Source organism: Pagrus pagrus (genome assembly GCF_965226575.1).
Source record: "Pagrus pagrus genome assembly, chromosome: 8".
NCBI classification, from domain to species: Eukaryota; Metazoa; Chordata; class Actinopteri; order Spariformes; family Sparidae; genus Pagrus; species Pagrus pagrus.
The window spans coordinates 18,402,318-18,423,722 of record NC_140192.1 but is presented as its reverse complement, the minus strand read 5'-3'; the positions used below and the strand labels follow the sequence as shown (position 1 = coordinate 18,423,722).

Genomic DNA, 21,405 nt, shown 5'->3' with positions numbered 1-21,405 from the left:
AAACTTTATGGAGTTAAATCTCTGACACTCTCTCATATTTTCACGTGTCCCCTCTGTCTCCTTCCTCTCTTTTTCTCTCGACTTGGATGCGCCAGGACGCGTGCCAAAGTTTGGTGCGTAATGGACACCGATCCATCATTACTTCTCCTTCCTGCTCCTCTCCGCCGCGTTCCCGACATGCTGGGATGTCTCGAGAGTCCAGAGAGAGGAGGAGGGAGCGAAAGAGAGGGATGACAATAAACCGTTTGAGTCACCATCTCAGGGGCGATACGCTCGCCAACTCGTGGATGGATGGACGGATGGAAAGGGAGAACGACACAGAGAGACAGACGGAAAGAGAGAAAGAGTGTGTGAGCGAGAGAGTTGGTGTCCTTTACGCACATTACGCACAGGTCTTTGGAGTGCGTCCTGGCGCATCCAGTAGCCAGAGTTTGCAGGAGGACAGCAGATGAGTTAATGACTGTTTGTGTGTAACTTTTGCATCTAAATGTTAAATCTGGACTCCAGTTTTTTTTACTTCTTTCTCTGTGACTCTGCGGTTGTGTCTCCCGCTCTGACTGCTTGGTACTAAATGCTGCGGCGCTGCTGTCTAGATCTCCTCTTGGTTTTGGAGCTGGTCTTTATTTCACGGTAGCAGCTTGTCTCACTGCGCATTAGGGACTCTTTGGACGGGTTTTATCGTCTATCCGGGCGGATATGTCTGGACAGAAACCGTCCTTGAAGAGCGGCGGCTCCGCTCAGAGCCGCTTCCAGGTGGATGTAGTGACAGAAGGATCACCCGCACCAGTCCCGGCTCCGGCTTCTGCACCTGCCCCGGCCTCCACCGATGGATCAAAGCCACCTGACGACTCTAAAGGCCGGTTCAAGGTGGTGGGGTTCACGGATCCGGGCGCGCTGGGCAGCGCAATGGACATCGGGCTCCCTCCTGATGTGTCCCACGAGCCGGACACGGCGAGGAGCGACTCGGTCAGCCTCCATTCAACAGGCACGGGACACACGCACATCTCTGACTCCCACTCCAACACCTACTACATGAGGACCTTCGGACACAACACCATAGACGCTGTGCCCAACATCGACTTCTACCGGCAGACTGCTGCGCCTTTCGGGGAGAAGCTGAGCAGACCGTCGCTGTCGGAGCTTCACGATGAACTCGATAAAGTAAACAACCAAAAACACTGTTTTCATTACGTTCTTCACTTTAAATAACTTCAGACATCACAGAAAAGGCAACACTATTGGAATATTATGGATATTAGAGTCTCACAAGTAAGAAAGAGTGGGAACAAGTGCGCTTTTTTGATTTCAAAAGTTAACTTGAGTTTTATTATTAGAGTGGGTATTAGTGAGTTCAATCAGCAAAATGTATATAAATACATTTAAATATGGAGATGATATGTAAGATAAGTTCCTATAAAGAGATAAACATTTGTGATGTTTTTTTTATTTTTAATTAAAGGGGCACTATCTAGTTTTGGAGAAGAAACGTAATACTTACAATATTAATGAGGCAATAACAAATAAAAACTGAGAAATATTTATTTTTTCCACAACTGAATAAACAAGCTGTGGTCAGAGGACAATAAGGTCCCCAGAACACTGTTTGAAGCTAGAAAGGTGGCAGGGTCCGCCACATATAAACAAAGTAAAACAGTATGAAATTGTGTTGTCCTTTAAGATCAGTTTGTTTATTCAATTTGTTTAAAACATCAGTTAATGAAGATTCTGATTAATATGTATTCCCCAAAACTACATAGTGCACCTTTAAGTATGAAAATGTCACTGAGCGCATGCACACACAGTCAGAAATATTCTTGTGAGAGGGATGTAGTATTTTGTAAACTGTAAGTCCTTTTGAAAGAATCAACCAACAGTACTACTTCCTGTTTTCCTGACGTCACTGAAGGTGAGGTTTGAAATTAGTATGTAGTTTGATATCCTTCTCGTCAGTTTATCTCAGTAAGCGGACAGAAAACCCTGAACAGACCCTGAGTGGGTTCAGTGACATCACTGGAGGCATGACCCCGACACACACACACACACACACACACACACACACACACACACACACACAATGCTGCCTCTCATGACCCTGAAGGCATCCCCTGCCACGCTCCCACTCCTCTCATACAACTAGGTAGCTGTAACATAGACATACATTGTACACTGAGAGTGAGCAGTTCAACTATTCTGACAGCAGGATGCTGGATGACATTTGTGCTCTCGTTACAATGACTTCGAAGGTGAAATAACACAATGTGCAGACTGACATTTTCAGCACAACCAATAAAACTAATGGGTTGATGACAGGAATGTTGCATACAACTCATTTAGACCTCAACCTGGACTCCAGTTCAGTATGAATTAAACATGACTGTGTGGTTGACATGATGAGCACTAATGTGTTATTATACTGACACGTTTCATACAGTCCAACATATTTCTATGGGTACCGCGACACTTCAACCACTTCTGAGACAGTTAAGTTGAGGTTTGAGTCTTTTTCTAAACCCATTAATAATCAGAGTTGGTGTCGGGAGTTCAGGTTCACATTAACAAGAGTGGTCTAAGCTGAAGGGAAATGTCTCGATCATCTCTTTTTTGTCCATCTCATTCTTTCAATAGACCTTCAGATTTAGCCTCTCCAATGTTGAAATTTGGTTACTTAACACCACGACTTAAAGGAGAGCTATAATGCTTTTATGTTTTTTCCCTTTCCTTCAGTGTTTTATGTATGATATTTTGAATGTAAAAGATCTTGAGGTAAAAATACCAAAGTCTGTACCAATGGGAGCTCCACTCACCCAAATGAGCATAATGCCTTCTTTAAAATCAACCAAATATTAAGGTCAGAGGTCATCAGTATTCTACGTCAAATGACTTTGGTGGTGGACCAATGGTTGGTCACCCGACGTCACGGTCTACATTCAACCAAATATCAATGCCTAACAGTGTTGGTGGCTAGCTGAGTATAGACACCTAAGATAATAAGTAGGCTTGAGTGTTACAGTAAATTACCTTAATTTGACAGGAACAATGATCAGCATGATCGTGTTGAAACATTTGTATATAAAAAGAGCATTCAGTCTCCACTGTTCACCTAAAATGGATGTGAACCGATTTAAACAAAGAGTTAAAAATGGCAAATACTCATCACGAGTTAACGGAGCAATCATGAAAAAAATAGAAAACGTATTCATTAAAAACGTATATATTCTATCTAAAATCTAATGAAGTCGTAATGATAAATGTATCTTTCAAAACCAACAAATCTTTGTGACTTTCGTTCAAACCATGTGATACTGATTTTCCATTGATCAACAAAGTGACAAACTTTTTGTTTCAGCTCTGGTACATTCCCTCTGTTTTTCATCTGTTTATATCTTTGTCTGATGATTGTCAGGAGCCGTTTGAGGACGGTCTGGCCAATGGAGAGGAGCCATCAGCAGCTGAGGAGGCAGCAGCCTTGGCGGCAAAGGAGGGGAAAGGAGGAACTGTCAAGTTTGGTTGGATCAAAGGAGTCTTGGTTAGTGTTACAGGGAAAGAGATGTTAAAGCAGCACTCCTCCATGTGATGTTAAATGTGATGTGATGATTGGATCAGATGAAGGTTATTAATCAGGGAGAGGATCACATTCTATTTTTTACAGGACTCACCTGATTAACCGTGTGTGCGTGTGTGTGTGTGTGTGTGTGTGTGTGTGTGTGTGTGTGTGTGTGTGTTTGTGTGTGGCAGGTCCGCTGCATGCTGAATATCTGGGGTGTGATGCTCTTCATCAGAATGTCCTGGATTGTTGGACAGGCTGGAATAGGTCGGTACAAATAAATCAAGTTTGACATCAGAGAAATGTGAGCTCAGTCTCCTTGAAGGGGCTCTCTGCCTAGGGTCCAACCAATCAGAGTAAAGCTTTTCTCAATAAATAAATAATTAAATAAGTAATTTAGATGTCACCGTACTTTAACTATAGGCTCTATCCACAAGGGTCTATATTCTTTTCTTTGTCAAGTATTGTGTTTGTATCAAAGCCTGAAATATCTTATTCCTCTGTGCCATAGAGCTCCACTGTTGTCCAAAAACTATTTGGGATTCTTCAGTACTCATTAAAGCACCAAATGTGGATTAATCCACTGCTGAAAATAGTCCACAACAAATCTACTATTTCCTCCCATTTGTTACAAACTACAACAGCCAGCCATTTTAGGAAATAATGTATGTGTTTGTATGCCATTTAAAGATTTACATCTCTGGTAGGAATCATTGGGCAAGGTGCTGAGAGCCATAGACAGGAAGTCCAAATGTACTGAGTGATTGAATTCTTGCTTTTGAACTTTACATGGAGTATGTTCACATTAAGAAAAATATACAGTAATAACTAGCTTTAAGACACTGTGCTCACTTGCTAAAATTAGCTAACAATTCTCATTAAAATCTTTATCTTTGTATCAGTAACTTCACTGTTTGTTTTTGTTTGTTTGTTTGTTTTACTTGTTGTAGGACTGACCATTGCGATCATTCTGATGGCCACTGTGGTTACCACCATCACTGGTCTGTCCACCTCTGCTATAGCAACCAATGGCTTTGTACGAGGAGGTGAGACAGCCACTCTACACAAGCCTTTGTTTTGAAATTTGTTATTTGATGTTTTGTTAGTTTATTACCCTTTCCTTGAAAAACAGATACATTAACAGCTGACCTCAGTGAAGTTTAGTTGTTCAGGTAAAACATATTCAGATTTTTCAGCGAATCACTCACATTTGTCCCGTTGTGAACCTCATATGTGACGTAACAATAATTGCCCCCATTGCACCAAGGCTCAATAAAACAGTTCTGAGAAAAGGTGTGCCTTTGTTTCCAGAGAGACGGCATTCTTTGATAGTTATTTCTTTTCCAGTTTATTTCAGATTAAAGCAAATTACAGCCCTACTGTGTTTGCATCATGGCTGTCATAAAGTGTTCCTGAGAAATAAACTCAATGCCTAAAGTAAACCAGTAGTAAATGATGAACAATAATTGTCCAGGAGGAGCATACTACCTGATCTCCAGGAGCCTGGGGCCGGAGTTCGGAGGCTCCATCGGTCTCATCTTTGCCTTCGCCAACGCCGTGGCTGTGGCCATGTATGTCGTAGGCTTCGCAGAGACAGTCGTCGAGATGCTTAATGTGAGAAATACTTTGGTATAACCATTCAAACATCCATCTGTTGTCTACTGAGCACTGATTCTGACATTGCTCTTGTTCCTTCTTTGGTTGTTGGTTGCAGGATGTTGATGCTCTGATGACTGATGAGCTAAATGACATTCGTATTGTCGGGACTCTGACCATCATCCTGCTGCTGGGAATCTCTGTAGCTGGGATGGAGTGGGAAGCCAAGGTAGGACTGTGAATCCACATTTTCTCAGAAAACAGTGGACATCCAGAACCCTCTGCTGATATCTCATATACTGACAAATGATGCTCATAGAAAGTTTTTGAGGTCCTGCAGGTAATATTGCAGTCGCTAACAGCTGCTACATGTACCCTGCTGGGTGAAAAAACATCTCTCTACATCTATTAGATGTATTTAGATGAAATCTTGTACAGACACTCATGGTCCCCAGAGGATGAATCCTACTTATGTTGTTGATTACCTGACTTTTGTCTAACGCCACCATAAGGTTCCCATTAGTAGTTTTAACTGAAATATCTTGACAACTATTAGGTGGATTGTCATGAAATTCACTTCAGATCTTCCTCTAGCACCATAATTTGTCAATTATTTGGTTTGTGACCAAATGCCTGGAAAACTAATGATGTTCCCATCAGCCTCAGCAGTGCATTGTGAAGAAACTCCTCTTCAGCCAGCGTTTCTTCCTGTTAAACAGTTAACATTCTTCTTCAAGCAGAGATGTGGTGTGGTTTATAGTCGGACATAATCCATTACCATCATAACCAGACTGCTGTTCTAGAGAGATCAACAATATTAGCATGGAGTGATTACTGTCACTTTAACATAAGTTCTTCTTTGGTATTAAGGAGCTGGAGAGATTATTAATGGGCAAATTCATGCATCCTGAACTGTACATTTTCTGCCACTGTTAGACAACATCACTGCTAAGCTTTCCCTCTGCTCTGACAGCAGCCACTGTTGCTATTTCTCACCACACACTTGCTATGCACTGCCCCATTCCTTAAAGGAACCACTCCACTCTTTACATACCATGTACCCTTGAGCCAATATGGCTCACATTTTGGGACACACTGCCAATGTTTCTACAGCATAATAAACCATCTTCTCGGTGCACCTGCTCAGGCTTGATGATTGAGTTATTGTCAAAAATAATGTTAGATTGTTAGAAAATGACTCAGAATACTGAGAATGGGGCTTTAAGCACTAATTAGCAAATGTTTGCATGCCAACAGCTGAACTAAGATGGTGAACATCAGATTGTTTGCATTGCTATTGTTATTTCTACCACCTTCCATATTTCTTTCTTTGTCCCTGTCTCTCAGGCTCAGATTGTCCTCCTGGTGATCCTACTGGCAGCCATCGCTAACTACTTCATAGGAAGCTTCATGTCAACAGAAAGCAAAGAACCCAAAGGATTCTTCGGCTACCACAGTCAGTCAGCGCTCTCTTGCAAGTGTCTGTCACCCAACATTTGCAGTATTTGCTTATATTTTTGTCTGCTCTCTTGTCCTCCAGCTGCCATCTTGGTAGAGAACCTGGGTCCAGACTTCAGAGACGACGAGACGTTCTTCTCTGTGTTTGCCATCTTTTTCCCAGCAGCTACTGGGATCCTGGCTGGAGCGAACATCTCTGGAGACCTCACTGTGAGTTTCACATTTTGCACATTATATTATCATCATTTTGCTGCAGTGATATTCAGTAGTGATTAGTGTTGGATGAGCTCAGATGTGTAGAAACACAACGCTTTCAGCAAACTTTGGATGGGACTCTCTGCCATAGTTATACTTGTCACTATATTAGACTTGTTTTGGTCAGTTAGGTTCTATTACCTGCAAACATGCATATCGACGGATATTATATGCAGATGACACACAACTCTATATCTCTGCTTCATCTGATGATCTTAGCCCAGGAGACAATCATAAATATTGCTTTTTTATTGTTTATATCACTCGTTGTGAGGTTAACTGTGACAAATTCATACACTTTTGTTTACAATCAAAAGACTGCAACAAGGATCCTCAGCAAAACTAAACACAGTTCTGGTATTTGCCCTGTACTAAGATTCCTTCATCAGCTGCCTGTTAGATATACAATTGATTTCATGGTGTTTTTAATCATTTTCAAATCCCTTTAGAGACTTACTCTGGACTACATCAGGTCAATGTTGTTGTCTACAGTTAAGGTCAGATCACTGCTGACTCGAACATGAACTGTTAGTCACCGTTAGACTGAAGTCTAAAGTGATGCTGCTTTTGGTTCTCACAGCCCTGTCAGTCTTTCTGTAGATTTAAGCACCTCACTTACAACTTCTAAAAGAAAAGTATATTCAATATTATTCTTTGTTGTTGTTGTTGTTGTTAATATTCATATTTCTTGAATCTGTTCTGCATTTGTAATATATGTTGCAAGGCACATTATATTGCATCTTTTTATATAAATATGCAATACAAATTATTATTATTATATCCAGAAGAAGTCAGTGAAACAGTGCTTTCAGCTTCAGTTTATACCACTTGAGGCTCAAGGTAAATTTCCACTCTGAGTTGAACAGACAATAAACCTGAATCTCGTCATGTCCCTGTGTTTAGGACCCTCAGTCAGCGATCCCTAAAGGCACTCTGCTGGCCATCCTCATCACAGGAGTCACCTATGTGTTTGTTGCCATCTCTGCAGGTAATATTTTACTTGAGTTTAACACCTATCAACTTGCAGGCAATTCTGTCAATTCTTCATACATTTTTGTTGACTATTTTTGTAGCTCACCTTCTGAAATTCTGATTCATGTAGACTTACAGATTTTAATTTTTGCATAAACTGTATGATGGAAAACTGATGACTCAAAAATGTCTGATCTTAGACACTTTGTCTCACTTAATGTTTTTTCTTTCGAACACTGGCAATTAATGGTCTACTAATATCCTGATTTTTTTAATTGTAGATTATTGTATTTTGTCTGACACCTATAATAAATGCTGTAGAAGGTCAATATCAGCCATTTATTAAAAGATAGATTGGAAGACAGTGTTACTGTTTTGGCTGTTTTGATCCTGTTTATTTTATTATTATTATTTTCATTATCAATGGAATTGAAAAATTGCATCTTAATGCTAGGTGTATACATGCAGAAGGCTCAAATAGGTAGAAGACGAGGAGGGAACCTTGTCAATGACTGTCTCAGTTATGTAGTGTTTGTGTTGGTTCCCTCCTCCTGCAGGCTCCTGCGTCGTCAGAGATGCCACAGGTGACCACAATGACACTGTGAGCGACACAGTGAACTGTACCGATGCTGCCTGCACGCTGGGTTACGATTTCTCCATCTGCAAGGAGGGAGGCTGTCAGTTCGGGCTAATGAACGACTTCCAGGTAACACTGCAGCTCATGATCACACACACTCAGCTCAGGGGTGAATTTTCTAAGAGTCATTTATTGAGCAAAAAGATACGATTGATTGAGATGGACACTGATGCCAGAGCAAACATCAATATCATACCCAAACAGCCCACCATGGTCTTAGTGTACAACCAAGGGCATGATGGGTAATTTAATCCAGTAAGTAATTTCTCCAGGTTTGAGTGCAATAATCAAATTGAACTATTTTCCTATCAATGACCTTGCTGCAACAGTTACCTAACAACAATCATATTGAACACATTTGGAATACACTCAAACGTGGCATCTGCACTAAGGCATATTAATCCATCAAGTTTGGGCAGATGAAGATCTAATTGATTATTGGCAGCTTTAAAGGAAAGCTGGGTACTTTATTTCATATGTTTGTAGTTTGATGCATTTTTTCCTGCATCGTCTGACTTTGTGTATGAGTACGAGCTGGTCTTGTGATGTACTTTAATGTGATTTTGGGTTGTCTCATCTACATTTTATGTTTTGTGAGGAACCCAGGGAAAACATGTATGAATGAGGCTTACAGGGATTCTTTAGTGACTGAAGTTGAAGAAGAAAACTTATCATCTGACTTCCTGTACTACTTGACTTTGTGGAAGCGATGGCCTTGGTTGGTGATTAAAGTGTTATCACAATTGTTAGCATTGATAAAGAAATCTGCAATGGTCTAACATGCCAAGTTTGCTTGCACAATACTGACAAGATCGGATATTTTTAAATAAACACTATGATAGATTGATGTAATATGACAAGTAGCAGTATTTTGGAGGTATTTTTGCCTTTCCTTACGTAGTGGACGAGAGAGGTAACAGTACATTAATTGTGGTTTATATTTCAGTACAAGGTTTGTGTCTTTACTATGAAGCCATGAGGACACCATGATGGGCCTCAAAATGGATCTTGACTCTTGCAGTAGAAAAATTATAAGTTGCAATGAACATGATGAGCAATCAGGTAAAGGCATCTGTTGTGTATTTAACTTCAAGAACTCAGACAAGCTCAGGAATTTGGGTTACATAAAGGCCAACACACACGGACAGACTGTGACGTGCATCAAAACACCCACAGCTATTGTTTTCTGTGGAAGCCCACACATTGGCTACAATGCAGTGTCAGGATACGACGCCGTCCTATTTCCCAACGTCAACAAAAGTCCACAAGAACAGGAATTTCATAACATTCGCACCCTGGATTAACATATTCAGTCAGTTTACATTAACAGCATCTGCTGTAGAGGCGTGAAAGTAGCTTGTGCTGCATTGGCCATCACTTGATGCTATTTACATGGACGACGTCTGTTGCCCTTATTTTAGACTTTTGACAACACTGTTGTTAACCATAATGCTACTTTCCTTAAGACTTATTGCCTACGTAATGCTACTATTTTTGTATTATCTAAACTAAACTAACTAACAAACTTTACACACTTTGGTTCTGATGCGAGCCTATTTTAAGCTGCTAACACATTTAGCTGCAGACACAAGGTACAAGTTTTATTCCCTCAAGTGCAATATATATATATATATATATATATATATATATTGATTTTTTACAGCAATTTCTTTTGTCTTTCTCACTTTATTTGTGACTATTTTGTCCACAAACTCTTAATAGTTACTATTTTCTGCTGTTTGTATAGTATTAAGAACCATTTGTTTAATTTTTCACACTTTCTACGTTCCTTTTTAAAGTTACTTTGTGGGATCAAACATGTTTTGCTTACTCTCAAAGGATATTTAGTTTTGCCAAAATATTGCACTGCTCACTGGGTGTATATTTCTGAGTAAAAGACAAAAATGGAAAAGTGATGAACGAGTTAAGCCCAGAAACAACCTCACATTCCATTGTGGTCGTTTAACACGAATGTGAATCGCATTAGACTGCTGCTGTGATCCTGTCTCTCTGCATGTGGTCATAGATGCCTGCACTGTGCGTGTGTGTGTACAGTACGTGTGGTGTGTGTGTGTGCGCGCGCGTGCCTGTGTGTGTGTATGTGTGTGACGGAGCTGTTCCCAAACAAAGTGCAGCCGTGATAATAGTGACTGTTGTTTTGAGTCACAAGGTTCTCGCTGGTTGGAGCCAGAGCTGAATGAGAGCATTGACAATATCCACCTACACACACACACACACACACACACACACACACACACACACACACACACACACACAGCTTACTGACACTGATATCCCTGACATGGTGCACAGTCTTGTCTGTTGCTTCAGACAGGAACACTTGTTCTTTATCATTTATTATAATTGTTTATTTAATGTTCTGCTCTGTAAAATGTGTGTCACTAAAATCTGTCAAACGGAAGAGCAGACGTGAAGGAATCCAACGCCTTTGTGTGTTTCTCGCCCTCTTACATGCTGACAGACGTCACATAATGTCGGTAGGTATTGATGATGTTTGAGAACAGGGTTGTCTTCCATCCTTCAGTTCATTCAGCAATACAAATATTTTTTTATGAGATGATTTTCATGTTCAGCTTGATTTAGAAGGAACAAGAATACATGTTTTTTTTATTTTAAAAGTGTCTTAAATTTTGCTTTGGGTTATAGCTGCAAAGATCATCTTAGCTCAGTGGGTTGAGTCAAACCTGCTTCAGACACAATGACTCTGAAAATCTCAGAACTGCGGTCCCTTTCTGATAAAGCTGAAGCTGATCTTGATATCCAACAAGACACACGTCCCTGTAGGGCAGATTGTGACACAACATGAAATCCAAATTCTTTTAAAGGATTAGAAAACAATACTAATAACTGCACACAATATCTGATTGTGCCAGGAAACAAACAAACAACATTTTTCTAAACTTGAACTTGATGTTTTTGTTCCTGCATCCTTGATAAGATATTTTTGGCTGAGCTGCTCGACCTGATGCCGTGCTTTTTGCAAATGGTTACGGTTAGAGTACAACAACAAAATGACCTTCACACCTACACAGACAACTAAAATCACATAATGTCTTAGTTGGCACAACACAATTCAGCCCAATGAACAAGCTACTTGAGTCTTACCCGAATGTATTCTCACTGGTCAGTGTGAACCTAAAGGTGTTTGTATGCGTGTGTGTGTGTGTGTGTGTGTGCGTGCGTGCGTGTGTGTGTGTGTGTGTGTTGTCTAGGTGATGAGTCTGGTGTCGGGCTTCGGTCCTCTGATCTCTGCAGGGATTTTTTCAGCCACTCTGTCGTCGGCTCTGGCCTCGCTGGTCAGCGCACCCAAAGTCTTCCAGGTCAGATATCACACATTTTGTTTTGTCTTATTTTAAAGATTCAGTTCAGTTATGGATGAAAAATAAATATTTCTGAGTTTGTATTATTACCTCATTGATATTGTAAATATTCCAATTCAGAGTTTGAATTTCTTCTCCAAATCTACATAGTGCCCCTTTTAGTTCAGACTGAAAAAGTGAGCTGCTAATTTTATCTCATGGCCTTCAACAATGAATGAAATTTACAACAATAACAAGTTGACCTTGAATTAATCTTTTTTTGTCAAACAACAGTTTCTAAAACCAATAATGAGACTCTAAATTTCGAAATTTAATCAACCTTCAGGCCCAATCCAACACCAAGAGTCAGCGTTTTGACATCAAGTCTCTCTGAACAACTGCACAAATGACTGAATGAATAAAAGCTGATGTGATTCCAGGCTCTATGTAAGGACAACATCTATCCAGGGCTGGGTGTGTTTGCAAAGGGTTATGGGAAGAACAACGAGCCTCTGCGTGGTTACGTCCTGACCTTCTGCATTGGCCTCGCCTTCATCCTCATTGGTAAGCCGCTGCATGTTGTTCTCCATCCAAGCATAAACTTTTCCCATTTTTCTTGAATATTGAACCTCTCTGTTGTTGTCTGTTAGCGGAGTTGAACATCATCGCTCCCATCATCTCCAACTTCTTCCTGGCCTCATACGCTCTCATCAACTTCTCTGTCTTCCACGCCTCACTGGCCAACTCTCCAGGTAAACTCTGTGAACTGAACTCTGACGACAGTCACAGTTTTACTGATTCTGTATACTGTATGATGACATGTATTTGCGACTCACCCTGAGCTGGGTTCGAAAGATGTTAAAGGCCTTTAAAAACTGTGACAATGTGACAAAATTTGTAATATTAGATGTACATTTCCTTTGTCGTACTGGACGATGGCAAGGTTCAGGATTCACTGTGTCAGACATTTGTCTCAAGAATCAAGGAAACTCACTTTGGTTACAGATCTGTTTCTGTTGATTTGGCCTGTATTCTCATACGTACATGCATGTACCTAGCAGTAAATACAATTCCAGTCTTAGCAAGGTATTTCTTATTTCAAGTAAAGAGCTGTCATTGTTGCTGATTAAAAGTACAATATGTAAGAATATTAGTTGAAAAAAATTTAATAAATAAACTATAATTATCAACAGAATGTGAAAAACAGTTTTGACATTATGACATCTATGTATTGTGTGCAGTGATATACTAAAGTTAGCATGCTAACCAGCTATCCCAAACCCGGGGTCCGCCCGCTATTCCGACATCCCGCTATTCCGACATGTCTCTATTTAGACATGCCGCTATTCCGACATGTCTCCAACAATGACAAAAAACAATGTCGAAATAGTGGGACGCTTGAAAAATAACTTTAATGCCGCTATTCCGACAATTACAGGTCACTGTCTAAATAGCGGCATGTCGGAATAGCAGCATGTAACCCCCAAACCCACCTTGGTCCAAAGCTCCTGTACTCCCCTGGTACTCTGAGCACCCAGCCTGGACATCTAGCTGCACGGCTAACTGAGCTAACTAGCTAGCGGTAGCTACAGTTAGCAGCAGGTAGTTGTAGCTAGTTGTTAGCTAGTCCAAAGGCTGTCAAATGACAGGCAGATTGGTGAAACAAATGTGATTTCAGGCTACAGTATAGTCTAAATAAAACAATGTAAAAGTATAAACTTAAATGTTAGTTCTGCTATAGATAGCGTTAGCAATCATTTTGTAAAACACTAGTTGTTGTCCTGCTAGCATGGCTCTGTTCGTCTCATCCTTGTCTCTCACCTCAGGGTGGCGCCCCAGCTTCAAGTACTACAACATGTGGGTGTCTCTTGCTGGGGCGATCCTGTGCTGTGTGGTGATGTTTGTCATCAACTGGTGGGCAGCTCTGGTCACTCTGCTCATCGTCCTCGCTCTCTACATCTACGTCAGCTACAAGAAACCTGGTAAGAACACAACGATCTCACATTTGATCTTTTCTTTCTGCTAACATTAAAACTGATCACAACCAACTGTTTCTGACTGAGTTCAGGCAGTTTCCCACGTTGTAACTGGCTTCAGTGTTGAAGTCATTACAACAATTATCACAAGAATTTTGGTGATTCGTCTCCAACCAATCCCAATACCTTAACTTGAGTACTGATCCAATACTAGTGATTTCTTTAGGCCAGATTTAAAACCTGTATACCACACTGTGTGGAACTAAGGTAAAAATTGGTCAATGACGCTTATTCATCATGATATTGATAAAGAAAATAATGTAGATTGGTCCGGGTTGGCAGATACCTGATCCACTTAATCAGGTCAGCATCTGTGACACCGATTCTACATAAGAGTTTCACAATAAAATAACAGAGATTAGAGAAAAGTCTGAAAACTTAAACATGATTTATGTATTTTTATGTATTTATAGTGTAATTATGTTGGGAACCTCTGCTCAAACCTGCTCTCCTCTGTCCTGCTATTGTGTTTGTTCCACTTCACGGACTCTTAACCTCATGACCTCATTTCACTGCTCTGTTTCCTGTAGATGTGAACTGGGGTTCGTCCACTCAGGCTCTGATCTACAACCAGGCTCTGACTCACTGTCTGAGCCTCACTGGAGTCGAGGACCACGTTAAAAACTTCAGGTCAGCTCAAGGGTTAGATCTGGGCTTTTTACCTTGTGGTTTTCATCAGAAACAAAGCTGAAAGTAATTCAGTTTGATGTTCAAAACCCCTTTTAAATCAGACGAGTGTTTATTATGCAAATGCCACATACATAACTGATTCTTGTGTTTCAATTGAGAACCTCTTCAAGATACAATCACAACAGCAGGTACAATCAGTGCCTCTGTCAGACGTCAGTAACATCTTGACAAATATCGTCTTGTTACATTGATCCAGGTGTCTGTTAGCAAAAATATATTCAGGCAGAAATAAAAACCTTTTACTTCAGTGCGTTCAAACTTCTATGACTCATTAAAAGTAGCACTAACAGTGATTCAAACTGTTGAGGAGAAAGTCCTCATTGTTTGAAAGAGAGACCAAAACTATGACTGTACTCGAAATAGTTTAAGAGCAGCTTTCAATTGACTTTGGATACGTCCAGGATAGGCATTTTAGGCTAGTTTTACCTCATTTTACCAGAATGGATGTGACTAATTGCTGGGATTCCATCTTTGCAGGCCCCAGTGTTTGGTGCTGACTGGATATCCAAACTCTCGCCCCGCTCTGCTTCAACTGGTTCATTCTTTCACCAAGAACGTCGGCCTCTTGGTCTGCGGCCACATCAGGACAGTACGTACATTTTAACTGCTTTAGAAAACGTCTCACCCTGATCATCAGATCACTGTTTTCTTTAGATTACTGAGACTTTTTCTGAAATCAAAATCCACTGGAGCTTGTCCTTTGCCTCTCCTCTGTTCAGGTGACCCGCCGGCCGAACTTTAAGGAGTTGTCGCAGGATCACGCCCGCTGTCAGCGCTGGCTCAATAAAAAACGCATCAAGGCCTTTTACACTACTGTTTTCTCTGACAACCTGAGGCACGGGACACAGTTCCTCCTGCAGGTACAAACACCTGCCTCTGTCAGGATTATTTTATTTTGCTCCTGTTCTTTAATAATTCTGTACCCTGTTTCCTGTCATTACTTTGAATGTCATGTTAACGTCTGTTTGTCTGACTAGGGTGATATAAATCCCCTCCCTCATTTAAGTCTCTTGCCATTACAATGCAGTTACTATGCCACAGATACATTGTCAGAGGTTTGTTACATCTCTGTTCTCTGATGTTCAGGCTGTTGGTTTGGGTCGTCTGAAGCCAAACACATTGGTCATGGGTTACAAGAACAACTGGAGTGATGGAGACATGCGAGACGTGGAGATTTACATCAACACTATACAGTAAGGACTGATGCGTCTTTCAAAAAGAGCTGATAACCTTTAAGAAACTGTTTTTGGCCCCAAACCCAGTAGAGGTTTGAAATTTGTGCCATGTTTGGGGTTCATAGCTGCAGAAGTCTACGACAGTGAAGTTCAATGGTCTGATCTGTTTTTCCAGCGATGCCTTCGACCTGCAGTTTGGAGTGGTGATCCTTCGACTGCAGGATGGACTGGACATCTCTCACATCCAGGGACAAGGTACCCCTTTCTTTTTTTTTTGTTTATCTGCTTTCTAGCTATCTGCAGCGTGGACTGTATCCATCTCCCTGTTTGTCCCCATAGATGAGCTGCTGTCTTCTCACGAGAAGCCTCCCATTGGCAGTAAGGAGGTGGTGGTTTCTGTTATTATGCCGAAAGACCCAGACTCTGATTCTTGTCCTTCCAAGACCACCAGCAACCAGAGCAGCCCGCTCATCATGAGAGGTAAAGTTCAGTCATTGACAGGCCAGCATGGACACAGCTAAGTTGACTGTGTCAGGCAGATGTGGATTTTGATCTGTTTCTGTCCTGGAAAGACAGATATCCATCTTCTTATCTGACTCAGGGGAAACCAGGGAACAAGAGTATTTCTGAATGTCAACGTGTGTCTTTAACCTCACCTTGTGTCATATCATGTCATGTGAAATCATCTGCTACAGAGACCAAGTCTCCTCTGAGTCTGACTGACCAGCGTCTGTTGGAGACCAGCCAGCAGTTTAAGAAGAAACAGGGCAAAGGAACCATCGATGTCTGGTGGCTGTTTGATGATGGAGGTCAGTTTAACACAGTGAAGACGAAGACTTGCTGCACACCAGAGCTCGACTCTATAGACCAGCTTAAAAATGAATGCTTCATCAGGCTGACAGCTTTAAGAAATGTAGAAGGTTTTCCTCTCGTATTCTTTTGCATTGCTTTCATATACTTGACTGTCTCTTAACTGAATTATACTAAATACTTAAAGGCACCATTATCAATTTGATCGACGAACAAGCTTAGACTGTTTTTTCATACGACCCAGAAACAAACTGAAACTAATTGCATTTTATTAATGATTTATGAAAATGAAATTATGCAAAAAGTCAGAATCTAGTGGATTTAAATGTTTTATTTGATATCAGATAAGGCTTGCTTGAATTAAAGGGACGCAAGATAGCAAATACAATACAATACAATACAATAAAACTTTATTGTCCACCATCGTGGAAAATTGTCTTAGGCTCACCGTGAAAGAGATACACATTTCATTAAAAACACAGTAGATAAGGATTCAATTAAAAAAAGGAAAGAAATTGAAATTGAGAGCAGTTCATTGCTAGTGCCATTTAGGATACATTGAGAAGGTGGACAGCATTTGGGATAAATGATTTTCTAAATGCTCCCTTGGCTAGTGGGACTCTATAGCATCTCCCGGACTTGAGGAGCTCAAACAGGTTGGTAAGAGGGTGGGAGCTGTCTGCTGAGATTTTTCTGGCCTTCCTCTTTGTTCTTTCTGTGTAAATTTAAACATTAAAAATGTTACCAGACACCCTCATCCAGGCCACATACCACGTGGAATGATGGCACTCCTGTTTGCCAGATCTGAGCCACAAACAGGCCAAATGTCAGCCAAGATTGAACCCAATAAACCAGAGGTCATGTTTATTCTGGTGGGCTGGATCTGAGCCAGACATGGGCCAGTTCTGGTTTATCAAGTTCACTAATGGCTGCCATCATTCCACATGGTGTGTGGGCTGTATGACATGTCTGGTGTGGGCCAGATCTGGGCCATAACAATTTTGCTATCTGGTATGTTTGGCCTTGGCGGAGGTATGCACTCTACTGAGTGCCATTCTAGTTAATGGTGGATAACAGTGGTGGAGATGGAGAAAGAAATTTGACTACACGTACCTCAAAATGCAAAATGAGTACAGTACTTGACTAAATATACTTAGTTACTTTCCAACACATGTTTAATTAGAGATATGCAGGGTGTGTGTACAGCAGGCTCAGCAACATCAACAACAAAAACAGAAGAAGGATTCAAGCTAAGCATTAACTTCTCTCGGTAAAGTGTGTGTTTGTGTCTGCAGGTCTGACTCTGCTGATTCCCTTCCTGCTGACCAACAGGAGCAAGTGGGGCGACTGCAGGATCCGCGTCTTCATCGGCGGGAAGATCAACCGCATCGACCACGACCGCCGAGCGTGAGTCCACATGAGCTTTGATCTTATTTCTTCCACAAAAAGCCTCAGTGAAAAAACACTGTTTCTGTTCTCCATCTGAACTAACTTGCATGGTGCTGCATACCGCATGTTTATTCTGGTCTGTGTGTCCCATCAGGATGGCCACGCTGCTCAGCAGGTTCAGGATCGACTTCTCTGACATCAACGTCCTCGGAGACATCAACACCAAACCCAAGAAACACAAGTACGACTTCTGATGGAGTCTGCCTCAATTTCTAAAGTTTACTGAACTGTATTGTGATTTATTTGTAATCAGTGTGTCGACATGCTATTGTAAAGGTGTTAAAATTAGAAATCATAACCAATGACCACATCAACACTGAACATTTAGGAAAAACCACACATAGCAAGTGAAAAGAAAAAGATGGTTTAGATGGCTTTTCAAATTTAGCAAAAAGCTTCCTGTGATGGCTGATTTTGGATGGATCTTTTACAGCTGAGAGCATAAAACTGATAACACAGGTGTAATACAGTGATGTCTCTGTGTTGTTTTGCAGTAAGCTGACTTTTAAGGAGCTGATCGAGCCGTACAGGCTGAAGGAAGACGACATGGAGCAGGAAGCTGCAGAGAGGCTGAAGGCTCAGGAACCGTGGAGGATCACTGACAACGAACTGGAGCTGTACAAGGCCAAGGTCCACCCACAACTCTGACCAATGACGCTGATGTTTTAAAGCTGTTAAGTTAAGTTAATGTGAATAAACTGTATATGTGACTTTCAGACCAACCGTCAGATCCGACTGAACGAGCTGCTGAAGGAGCACTCCAACGCAGCAAAACTCATCGTCATGTAAGAACTTATCTATGTTTGTCCTCTTCATCATCAATGTCAGAGTTCACCTTCATGTCATTAGCAAATCAATTTTATTTATATAGCCCAAAATCACAATCACATTGCCTGAGTCGGCTTTACAATCTGTACAGTGGAGAATATTAAGTTGAATAATAAATGTTTCGTTTTATTCAGTAATTACAATGTAACTCAAGTTGAGGATAAGATACGATAGAACTTTATTAATTCATTAATTAAAGGAAATTGTTGAAAACAGGCATTGTCAGCAGGAGGATGAACCTGTTCATCCAGAAACATGAGCACATATTCACATGACACCAGAATTCAGCTTCTTTACTGAAGTAAAAGTACCAAAACCACAGTGTAATAAAACAAAGTAAAAGTCCTGCAATGAAAATGGCAATTGACTAAAAGTGTGTGATATAATATATGATATTTAATTTAATTTAATCAGGAAAATGTGCCTAAAGTATTAAAAGTAGAATTATAGGATAGATAAAGACATATAATAAGATAAAAAAGGAGGTAACTACAATTTTTAAATGAACTGTAAAGTGTCTATACTGGACAATTAGGACATTCTGTGCAGTGAATGGCAAGTTAATGTGACAAGTGATTAAATACAGTGACATGGTGTGATGGGTAGCAGAAGGTTATGTACACAGCAGGGTACAGTCTAATACTGCAGCTGTGACAGACTATCAAAGATCAGATATTGTCATGGTACGGTATGTGTGGTATGATATGAAACGCTAATCTTAATTATAGCAGAATAGTGCAGAATGATATGAGTGAGAGTGTCAGAGTCCTGAGTCGACAGGTGCTCTGGGGATTGTCTGTGTTTGTTTGGGGATGGGGTGATCAGTGAGATGACAGATGGCGGTGGGTACAGGTATAGTGTAGTATTATTAATTATTACTTGTGCATTCATTAGTTTTCACATTTGTGGAGCTGGAGGCATGACATATTTTTGCATGAAAAATGACTTAGATAATTATCAATACAGTTGCAGTAACACTTAATAATAACCATCATTAATATTAAGTAAGTTTAACTAATTATCAAGCATGATGGTTATTGTAAAGTGTTACCATAGTTGCTTATTTTTCACTTTCTGTCAATTAATGAACCGGCTTTTCAGCTGTATAAAATATTTTGTAGTTTAATTTTTAACAAAGCATTAAATTAATAAGAATTTAATATGTTTTGATGCAAAAATCTTAATCTGAATAGTAACTAGTAACTAAAGCTGTCAGATAAATGTAGCATAGAGAAAAGCAAGTATTCATCATAAGTATATATTTCCCTCTGAAATATAAAAATATCTCAAATATACACATATGGGATCTAAATCTGAGTACTTCTCGCAGTATATCCAGCTTTCTAAAATACAGGATAAATAATGATGGATAAACTGTAGTAGTGATTCTCAGTCGCTCTTCGTTGTTCTCACAAAGTAGATGTCTTCTGTCTGTCTGCAGGAGTATGCCTTTGGCCAGGAAGGGCACGGTGTCGAGCGCCCTCTACATGTGCTGGCTGGAAACTCTGACCAAAGACGTCCCGCCTCTGCTGCTGGTCCGAGGAAACCACCAGAGTGTCCTCACCTTCTACTCCTAACACACACACACACATACAAGTGTACAGTGTCCACACACATACAGTGCATGGCGTGTGTTGGTACCCATCTTCATTCATTACAGTATTACTCTGCCTGCAGCTGCACAAGAACACAAACATTATCATGCTTCAAGTTAAGAGTCACAGATCTGAAACTCTCCTGCTGTGAAAAGAAAAAGTGTTTAAGTCTAATTTTGTGTTTCCATTCGTCTTAATTTTCGTACATTTCTGTCAGTTCTCGTTAACAAATTAATCGACAATTAGTCGACATTTACACGGCCCATTTCTTTTAGATTCAACGATAACAGGCTGTATGTACCATGGCTCCTGTGTGTTACATGTGAATGAGAGTAACTACAGTAAATATTAACTCATTTTGTCTAATTTATTTATTTAGAATGATAAAATCATGATTTCAGTAAGTTTGTTGGTATTCAAGTGCTGTGTGATTATGAAGTAGTGTTTTTTTCAATGGGTTTAAGGTAGCAAGACATACTGTATATCTGGTAACATTATTTTTTACATTATTTTATTAAAAACATTAACTAAACCACATGTTTCTCTCTGTTTCTACTTTGCTTCTTTTTTCTTTTTTTTTTTACAATTAATTGTGAATCATTTTAGCCTCTCTGGATCCCAAACTGTTCGAAATAAAGTGATATCAAACTGGAGATGAGTTTTACACACAGATAACAACACCTGATCAACAAAACATGAAGCTTAATAATGCAGAAGTTATATGTATGTATATATTCTGTATGTTTAAATCAGTTGTTTAATTACTGTAACCTTAAACAGTCTGCAAGCTGTGTTCAACAACAGCAATGACAAGAGACGGGAGTAAACATGTCGCAAAGCCTGTGCCAAGTGCAAATTGTGCTGCATTCAGGGGTTACTTAGCATCTTTATTAACAAAATCAACATTCAACAGACATTTAATTAAGTACGTTAATTGTTGTTTCGTTGTTAGTTACTTTTAAATGTAAAAAATTCAGGTGTGGAGATAACATAGACCTCGGTCTACATTTGTGTAAGGACTGTGAGCTTTCCTTTAAAAT

The 21,405-nt window shown here is 40.2% G+C and overlaps 1 protein-coding gene across 2 annotated transcripts; it reads left to right on the top strand.

Moving 5' to 3' along the window:
* Positions 1-241: 241 nt before the first annotated feature.
* On the top strand, positions 242-20,902 carry LOC311260685 (solute carrier family 12 member 2). Of its 2 annotated transcripts, XM_084358838.1 has the most exons (26): positions 247-1,161; positions 3,404-3,526; positions 3,736-3,811; positions 4,495-4,590; positions 5,019-5,158; positions 5,259-5,369; positions 6,488-6,596; positions 6,681-6,808; positions 7,757-7,841; positions 8,383-8,531; positions 11,696-11,803; positions 12,223-12,346; positions 12,433-12,534; positions 13,609-13,764; positions 14,349-14,448; positions 14,986-15,097; positions 15,228-15,368; positions 15,595-15,701; positions 15,859-15,938; positions 16,023-16,163; positions 16,379-16,492; positions 17,789-17,900; positions 18,037-18,123; positions 18,437-18,572; positions 18,660-18,727; positions 20,212-20,902. In XM_084358838.1, the coding sequence occupies exons 1-26, from the start codon at positions 697-699 to the stop codon at positions 20,345-20,347; spliced, it is 3,306 nt and encodes a 1,101-aa protein (XP_084214964.1). In that variant the 5' UTR covers positions 247-696; the 3' UTR covers positions 20,348-20,902. The 2 variants fall into 2 exon arrangements, with proteins under 2 accessions (XP_084214963.1, XP_084214964.1); XM_084358837.1 differs by having other exon boundaries at positions 242-1,161; positions 6,488-6,808.
* Positions 20,903-21,405: the final 503 nt, after the last annotated feature.

Bases quoted from the DNA above. Each gene is read 5' to 3' on its own strand.
- LOC311260685 (XM_084358837.1), top strand. From the start codon at position 697: ATGTCTGGACAGAAACCGTCCTTGAAGAGCGGCGGCTCCGCTCAGAGC. The intron at 8,532-11,695 runs GTAACACTGCAG...TGTGTTGTCTAG, and splicing joins GGCTAATGAACGACTTCCAG to GTGATGAGTCTGGTGTCGGG. The intron at 18,573-18,659 runs GTCCACCCACAA...TGTGACTTTCAG, and splicing joins TGGAGCTGTACAAGGCCAAG to ACCAACCGTCAGATCCGACT.